This window comes from Danio rerio, chromosome 18, assembly GCF_052040795.2.
Source record: "Danio rerio strain M-AB ecotype USA chromosome 18, GRCz13ab, whole genome shotgun sequence".
NCBI lineage: Eukaryota > Metazoa > Chordata > Actinopteri > Cypriniformes > Danionidae > Danio > Danio rerio.
In genome coordinates, this window is record NC_141038.1 from 9,812,160 (window position 1) to 9,821,991 (window position 9,832).

General features: G+C 37.2%; 1 protein-coding gene across 35 annotated transcripts in view; it reads right to left on the bottom strand.

Moving 5' to 3' along the window:
* Nucleotides 1-9,832, bottom strand: part of frmd4a (FERM domain containing 4A) — a 301,811-nt gene that overhangs the window by 79,743 nt on the left and 212,236 nt on the right. For all 35 annotated transcript variants that reach the window (XM_087292261.1, XM_087292267.1, XM_087292258.1 and 32 more), the window contains one exon: nt 5,003-5,068. In XM_087292261.1, coding sequence (XP_087148387.1) covers nt 5,003-5,068 — 66 coding nt within the window. Of the gene's footprint in view, nt 1-5,002; nt 5,069-9,832 lie in introns of those variants that run through there.

Consider the following 9,832-nt stretch of genomic DNA (forward strand, 5'->3'; position numbering starts at 1 on the left):
AACCTACTCAACCTTCTCCAGAACATCCACCCTCAAGGAGGAAGAGAAAAGAGGAGTCAGAAAGAACAGGCTGAAAATTTTAGCCGATGCCAAAAGAACAAATATCTCAGGACTGAAGCAGGACATATGTAAAGATTACAGAATAAGCATTTCTGCAACAGCTCAATAAATCATAAACTGGTGAGAGATTGAGCAAATACAAGACACGCTGCCTAATATCTTTTTCTCATGCAACTACCTCATCCATTTCTTTATCTACTGAAAATCCCTTCGTTTTCTCTCCCTCATCCTCTTACCTGATTGCAAAAGACTCTCTCACCTCATCTCCTTCTACGTTTATCAGACCGAAACTGCAACTGCAATCAACTCGACTAGCATTTAGAGGAGAGAAAGAGAATGTGTGGAAAATGAGATATGAAGGAGGCAGAGAAATTACAATTCTTCAACTATGATGGAGTTTCAACTGGATTGGAGTCTAGCGGAATCAGGTCAGCTAATCGCACCTGACAGGCATGAGAGAAAGAGAGCAGGAAAGAAAAGACAAGAAGAATACAATAAAGCATAAAATAATAAAGATATTAATAGAACAAAATGAAAAACAGAATGAAATCAGAAGAGGCCAAAACAAAATTGATAGAATAAGTACAAAACAGAACCAATAGATCCAAACCGAATCAAAATGATTTATAAGAAAAATATAATTCGTTCATTTATTCATTTTCTTTCCGGCTTTATTAATCACCACAGCGGAATGAACCGCCAACTTATCCAGCACGTTTTTACGCAGCGGATGCCCTTCCAGCCGCAACCCATCACTGTGAAACACTCATTCACATTCATACTTTATGGACAATTTAGTTTACCCAATTCACCTGTACCACGCCTTTGGACTTGTGGGGAAAACCAAAGCACCCGGAGGAAGCCCACGCAAACGCGGGGAGAACATGCAAACTACACACAGAAATGCCAACTGACCCAGCCGAGGCTCAAACCAGAAATCTTCTTGCTGAGAGGCGACAGCACAAGCTAGTGCGCCACCGCCTCGCCCAGAAAAATATTATATTTAAAATAAAATAAGAGATAAAAAATAAAATGCAAATTTACTATTATAAACTTGAAACGACTCTAAAAATAACAAAAATAAAATAAGTACATCCTAATGAAATACCCTGAAATATAAACAATTATAATAAAGATAAAAGCACTTAAAATAACTCACTAATGTTCATTTAAAGTGACTAAAACAGCAACAAACTATAACAAAAATAAAATAAATACATTTTAAATAAATACGCTGAAATAAAAAATAATATTGAGAATAAAAACACTTAAAATGACTTACTAATGTTAGCTTAAAGTTACTAAAACAACAGCACACTATAACAGAAATAAAGTAAATACATTTTAAATAAATACGCTGAAATAAAAAATAATAATTAAAATAAAAGCACAAAAAAATAACCCAATAGTATTAACTTAAAGTGACTAACACAACAACAAACTATTATAAAAATAAAATATTATTCAAAGTTTGGAGACCATTTCTGTCATATTTTGAGAACAGATTTATTCCAAATACTTGATTTGTAAGCTCCCCCCCACCCATAACTCTATTAATTTTACTATTTATTTATTTATTTATTTACTTATTCATTTATTATTATTATTTCACCTTGTATCTTCTACTTTTTTTGTTTCATGTACTTTGTTCTTGTATATGTTTGAGTTGCTCTGTTAAAAAGTTTTTCTGCAAAAACTTAATAAAAGACTTGTCTACTACTAATATGTGACAAAAGCACTTAAAATTAAAAAAAAATTTAATATTAAAAAGTTAATTCAAAATACTTGATAAATAATAGAAAATCATACAAACAGACCAAAATTTAATCAAACAAATATATAATAAAGGTATTTAAAATAAACACACAGAAACAAAAAATTATACAATAACTGACAAAAGAACTTCAAATTACAAATGGAAAATGAAAATATTAAATAAAAGCTAAATCTAAATATTTAAAACATTTCAGAAAATTATATAAACAGAATCAAACAGAATAAAATAAACTTTAATAAAAACTAAAATACATATAAACAAATAGAAAAGGAATAAAACATAACAGCACAGGACAGAAGAGAAAACAATAACACAACGTTCTACTTCACGAATCTAGCAGTGTTTACTTCATGATTAGGGATTTCCTGAGAAAGTTCATATGAGAGTGAGTGTTGAGGAAACCGAGCCGTCCAGAGAAGACGTTTCTGTTTATATTGAGGTCTGATGGGGCATGGGACTCAGACAGGGTTGTTATGGAAACTAAACTCATCCCGAAAGAAGATGTTTGCGTTCTGATAGGAGGATTTATGGAGTGTTTATGCATGACCGCTGACGGCTGATTTGACAGGCTGCTGGTTTGGGTTGTTATGGGAACCTCAACCTGCCAGATTGACAATTACTGATACTAATGTTTAAAGGACATTCGAGAGATGGACATATGCCACACATACGATTACGGTCAGGTTAGAGCAAAGCTAATCACAGGCTCTGTTTGCCAATGAAATTCGAGAAAGGAGTCGTATTACACGCTAAGTAAACACTCAAACTCATACATGACCCCAAACTGATGAAGAGCCCCTATTTCCACAAGACATTCATGAAGTCTCTGAGGAACAGTGAGGATTTCCCTTCCCAGAGAAATGAGAGGAAATCTGAAACGGCTTTCACAAAAACATCCACTAATACTTCACACTACACTTCAATATAGCTATATACATCAATATAGTTATACTTACATAAATATATAGTTGAAATCAGAACTTTTAGACCTCCTGAATTATTTATTAGCCTTTTATTAGAATTATTAATTATTTTTCAACACATTTCTAATCATAATAGTTTTAATAACTCATTTCTAATAACTGATTTATTTTATTTTCGCCATGATGACAGTACAGAATATTTTACTAGATGTTTTTTTTATGACACTAGTATTCATCCTGAAGTGACATTTATAGGCTTAACTAGGTTAACTAGGCAAGTTAGGGTAATTAGGCAAGTTATTGTATTACAGTGGTTTGTTCTGCAGACCAGTGGTCCCCAATCTTTTTATCACTGTGGATGGATCAATGCTAGCCCGCAGACTGGGGGATGGAGGCGGTGATTCGTTAGTTGCTAGGTGACCATCAACCGTTTTCTCAGAAGATGACAAAAGCTGACAAAACATTGCTGTCACTCTGATACAAGCTTTATTTATAGAGAAAATGAAAAAGCACAGTGTTTGGGTGTTCTGTGTTTGTCTGGGATAATTAGTCTACCAAAATGTGTATATTCCATACAAAATATGAAGCTGATGGGTCAGTTCTTGTCACGACACTCGGGGTGCGCTCGCAGGATTCATTCGACTGGGTGTGTCTGCAAGCCGCACACCTCAATTGGAAATAACAAACTTGCAAAGGGCCTCTAAAAGGCTGCTGTCATGTACGATCTGAAGCAGTTGATCTTCTTGCACAGACATGGTGGATTCACCTGATTTGTTGACTAATAGCTTGCAGATCTATTGAAGTTCCTGTGTTCTTCACTGGGCCTTTTCGCCTTAGCAAAGAAACTTTCCAAAGACGTCTGTTTCCAACTCATTTTGCTGCTTGTGGGTTAATTTTTGGCGCTCAGGTGACCGAGACGTAAGTAAAAGAATACAGTCATTTTTCAAAATAAAGATATTTCAAAATAAAACATTGTTCAGACTCAGATAATAAATAAAACAAAATAATAAATAATTTCTTGTGCGGCGCTGTTACAATTGATCCACGGTCCAGTACCAGTCTGCAGCCAGGTGGTTGAGGACCACTGCTGTAGACAATCAAAAACAAATATTGCTTAAAGGGCTAATAATAAATTTTTTTTTTTTTCAAATGCTTTTATTCTAGCCGAAATAAAACAAATAAGGCTTTCTTCAGAGGAAAAAATATTATCAGACATACTTTGAAATGTCCTTGCTCTGTTAAACATGATTGGGGAAATATTTTAAAAAGAATAAAAAATTCACAGGAGGGCTAATAATTCTGACTTCAACTGTATGCTTCAAAATTTAATGGTTCACACTTATAGGTAATAAGGTGAACCTAGAAAAAGTGGCTAGAAATTGATTTAGTTCCCACATCTGGGCACTACTTTTTAAATGAATTTCTAGAGACAACACCCTGATGGATTTTTTGTTAAAAGTTTTCCACAGTAAATACTGCAGTTGCTTTGGCAGCAAAAGATTTGAACGTATTTGAACGTAAGAGTTTAGTTATTTTTTTATACATCAAAATGTTCGGTAGACACTTAGAAAAAAAAAAAAATTACCATAGAATTATTTTTACTGGAATTAGTCTCCTTAAGCAATATTTTTCGATTGTCTACAGAACTAACCACCATCATTATACAATGACTTGCTAATTACCCTTACTTGCCTAGTTACCCTAATTAACCAAGTAAAGACTTTAAATGTAACTTGAAACTGAATACTAGTATCTTGAAAATATCTAGTAAAATATTATGTGCTGTCATCATGGGAAAGATAAAATAAATCAGTTATTAGAAATGAGTGATTAATACTATTATGTTCAGAAATGTGTTGAAAATTTGTTCTTTCCATTAAACAGAATTTTGGGGAAAAATGTACAGTACAGGGGAGCTAATAATTCAGAAGAGCTAATAAATCTGACTTCAACTGTACATGTGCCTGTCAAAGCTTATTATTTTTCTGTTTATACCACGTGCTGGTCTGCACCGTTACAATCTTATTTGAAAACAGGATCGATTCTCAACTTTTGAGAACAGAGTTAGATTCAGTAGGGAAAGAATCACAATGCATCGATCAAACATTTTTTTCTCCCGTCCATAGTAGCCTAATACTGGACTGTGCTGGTGAATCGAGTCTAATACCCAAAAACACTTTAAAACCACTATCATCACAATTAGGTCACGTTGCAGCATTATCAGTATTAAGTGTTTCCTTACCTGTACCAGGAGCTCCAGTTTCCTGTCATCCAGGAGATGGACCTGACATCTCCGCCCTTCCGTCATCTGTTATTGAGAGAGAGAGACAGAGAGAGAGAGATTAACGAAAGCACATTCACAGCAGGGTGAAATCAACTGTAAATACTAGGTCATGGTGACATGACAAAAATAGAAACTCTCCTTACACACATGCAGCGCACAATTCCCACTCAAGCAGCAGAATTCAATCTCATTCACTCTCTCTCACACACACACACACATACACACACACAAAGTGAATTATCTCATACTTCAGCAATGATGCTGAGTAGTTTGGATTGTGTGTCTGTTTTTATTTAAGCCCCTCTTGTAAAAATTTGCAGTAAAATACAAACGCACAGAACTTGGCTACCAACAAGCGTTACTAAATCTAGAAATGATCAAATATTTAATGAAAGTAAATTTAAAGAAATATTATAAAAGTATATAAACAACACATAATCGCATTAAATAGAAGTAGTATTATTAAGGCATGAATTCTTGTTTACACAGTACAGGCATCCTTTAAGCTGGTTAAACATGAATAACTCCTCATTTAGGGATGTTTCACAAACTAATTTCGAGAGGAGCATGTGATATGATCGACTCCACTGATCCTTATTGCTAATCATTATCTAGCCTATCAGATCATTCTAAAAGTACTATAAATATCCTGCCTAAACTTCAATCCATAGCTCCATTTTTGGAAAAAAAGCTTGCTTGTCAATCCAATGACAAAGGAACAGTGCTAAATACAGGTGTAAACAGCCCATGAAGGGTTTTCAGCATGTCCAACTTAAACTTGTTAGTGAGGTAGTCCAAAGTGTAAAAATGCATGTAGTGTAAAACTCATTCATTCATTGTCTTGTCGGCTTAGTCCCTTTATTAATCCGGGGTCACCACAGTGTAATGAACCACCAACTTATCCAGCAAGTTTTTTACGCAGCGGATGCCCTTCCAGCCGCAACCCATCTCTGGGAAACATCCACACACACATTCACACACACACTCATACAGTACGGACAATTTAGCCTACCCAATTCACCTGTACCGCATGTCTTTGGACTGTGGGGGAAACTGGAGCACCCGGAGGAAACCCACGCGAAGGCAGGGAGAACATGCAAACTCCACACAGAAACGCCAACTGAGCCAAGGTTCGAACCTGCGACCCAGCGACCTTCTTGCTGTGAGGCGACAGCACTACCTACTGCGCCACTGCCTCGCCTGTAGTGTACAACTAAAGTGGTTAAATGTGAGACTTCTTGTGAGAAGGTAAACAAAAAGGTATTTTTACGTTGCTCCACTGTACCAAATCACAGTTGCTATCAACATTTAACACCTACTGTCGAACATGCACTCATTCATTCAACAGTACTACTGCAGCGCATCAAAAGTACGACAAAATAAAACTGAAAAACCAAAACCAAACACAAATGCTCAGAAAAATCTTGCCATCTTGCATCTAGATGTCTCAAAAACACCAGTAAATCAGTACTAATCTAATCACAAATCAAACTATGGCTCATAAATTTTGTTATTATTGTCATTAAGGGTGTCACAATCCAACAAATCCTCGATTCGATTACATTTTCGATTCTAAAGTCACGATTCGATTTGATTTTCGATTATGAATAATTCATTAATTAATAACGAATTAATTATTTGTAGCCTACCGTTTAAACTACCTGACTTGCATGGTCTTTGTTTTACCCATAAACAAATCATACAGTAAATGAATAAAGGTAAGTTACACACATAATTACCACCTGTCAATCACTTTTTTCTGCGGGACTCGTGAATAGGCAGTGATCTGTGTCGTTATAATGGCGTCGGTAAAAAAGACGCACAACCAACAGGAACCAGCCAACAGTATCTGAGGCGTTCGCTAGAATGACTAAGTACTTGTGTGAAAGTAAAAGATGGAAGCAGTCTACTTACCCGCTGACTGCCTTGACCCGCTGTCTCGAGCACATGACAATCTGTGTCTGTGTGTGAATGAGTGTGTGTGGTCACGTGATGTGCGTTTTTAGCGGTAGTGAGGAAGGAGGGCTGCTCAGAAATGCTACACCCCAGTGTGGATGTAGATCGTTGTCGTTCTAAAATGCCATTTAAAAACAAAGACAGTGTAAACAGGGCCTGAGTGTGTATTTTTCGTGAGCGGATTTGCAACGGGTGTGGGGCGGAGGATCGCGATGCGCCCATCGTCTATCATTCCAACCGTAATACGTACATAGCAGAGCTTGCAAACTGTGTTTTTTTTTGTTGACAACACGAACGTTGTCAACATAATTAACTGGAAATCCAAAATACTTCCACACCTGCGACTTCATTGAAAGAGGAGAGGGTTTAAGCTCTGTCGACGGGTCTCCTGCGTCTGCAGTTTAACAAGCACTTCAACAAGCATGTTTTTTTCCCGCTTGGCAAGCCAAGCTAACGTGACATGGGGGCTTGGCAGCATCGACGATTCTATTTTTTGATTCGATAATCGAAGTTGAGCATAAATATGTCATCATCTGTGCAACACAATAGATAGTCATTGGAAATCACTTAATGCTCAAATCGCGCAATTTGCTTGCAATGTCTATTTACTCATTTTTTCAAGTTCAGGAGAGAAGAAAAGGCGGCTGCACGAGTCTTTTCATTGTTTCACATACATTGCTCAGTGACATGGACACCTCCAAATGATGTTAAAGAGTCACATTCTGTATTTATAAGGTATAATTCACCTAAAAATGTTATTTCTGTCTTCATGCTGCTGTACAATGCTGTATTCGTGGCCGGAAAAACACACGTGATGTGAGCTGCTGACCGTGAGCTGTTATCACAGAGTTGGGTGTACCCCCTACCCAATGATAGACGCGCGCGCGTCTACTTTAGTGAACAGAACCTGCATATGCTGTGAATAACAGCTAATAAAGTGGTAAATAATTAATAATTAATTAAATAATTAGTTTGATCAGGTGTGTTTAATTTGGGTTGGAACTAAACTGTGCAGAGCTGCGACTCTTTTGGAACTGAGTTTGACACCTGTGATCTACAGAATCCTGAGAAAATCACAATCTTTATTTAGGCAAAAAAACTGTGATTCTCATTTTAGCCAGAATCATGCAGCTCTACTCTGAATGTTAGAATGTTCTAAATGAATAGGGCATAGGGGGGATAAGTGGGAATAGAACACAGCCAGGAACTATGCTTGTAACTACAGCTCCTGAGATGTAGTTTCAAGTGCTCAAGTTTGCGATGCAGTTTGCTAATGTTCATTTGAGCGATGGATTTTGAAAACAGCATATTAATGAACTATGTTTGAAACAACAGAACTTGCAAACTTAGTTGGCTAACGATGGTTTTGGGAAACGCACCCCAGAACAGTATTCGCGCAGAAACGTAAACAAAAATTAAACAAATTTGACTTTTTTTCTACTGAGTGGAAAGAGATTATTTTGTTTGCCAAGTAATATGTCACTGCATCAGCACAGGTTTTCTGATAAACACTGTCCTTTTTTAACCCTTTTTGTTGTACAATTTGCAAATTGTTTCATCTGTATTTACTGCCTCTTCCTTCTTGTTTAGTCGAAACCTGAAATACTGTCAAACTGCAGTAATTGTATTCATCTTTCCCTACCTCTCTCTTTCTCCTCCACGCTGTCCCATGTTGACAACCACGCATTAATTAAATTATATTTAATATTCAATCCTTGTCTTATATATAAGTGCATTGTTTTTTTATGATGTATAATGGTATTGAAACTGATACCGTTGCTATTTTTAGATACCGCAGTATACCATATTCCCACCCAAGCCTAAGTGGCAGTGCCAGTATTTTGGAGCCATATCACAATACTACCATATAGTACTGGTAAACCGTGCAACCCCACTGCACACTCCTATCGTCTGATCCCAAATAACTCCTCACTCCCACTCCATTCACTCTCACACACAGTTTTCCTGACTGTTTACTCAAGATCGCTGCTTCTGTGCCAAGCCATATAGTAAACATCCCATTACCAGCAGGTGGACGGAGACATCTGTGAGGACCGAGTCTGACTAACAACCATGTCACAATCATCCTGTGAGTTATACGGCCTTTAGGCTTTGAGCTGGTTTGACAACTCCAGTACAAAGACCTCAAGTGCAACCCGATACTCCCATTGTTCGCATCCCTTCAAGAGAGCTTTTCATATTTTAGTTTATTTTCTCTTAAAGGAAAATAAAAATGTCTGTGATACTAACAGTGGCGGTAGTTCACATCCATCAGTTGGACTTTTTTCCGTCCGGTTCCTGTTTATACATCCTGCATGGATGGACGAGTCATAAAAGGAATACTGCACTGACTCACTCTCTCTCTTTCTCCATATACCGTGCTCTTATTCTATCACTCCACGCTTTCACGATCTCACCCACCCCCTTCTTCCTCTATATGTAGGCCAAGTTGAAAGGAAAAGTGAGGAAAAAAACAGGAGGAATACAAGACATTTCTTAAGCTTTTCAGCATGGTGGTGTATGTAAGGACATCAGAATGGGAACATGTGGAGGGTTCTGGCTGCCATCAGGAAGCGCCGTCCCTGAGGAACACAAACAATGAGGCTGATAAAAGCAGCATGGCTCACATTTCCTCCACACACACACACGTGGGGGAAAAGACTGGAGGAGGGGAGTCACAGGACTAGAAACACATCCTTTCTTCCTCTTCTCCTCTGCCTTGTTCCTCAGCAGAGCTACGGACTGCACAACCATGTGACAGAACTCATGATTAATTGTGCGTGTCCTGAACAGACTAGTGTGAGTTTGTTACTGATATGTGAAAATGTGTTT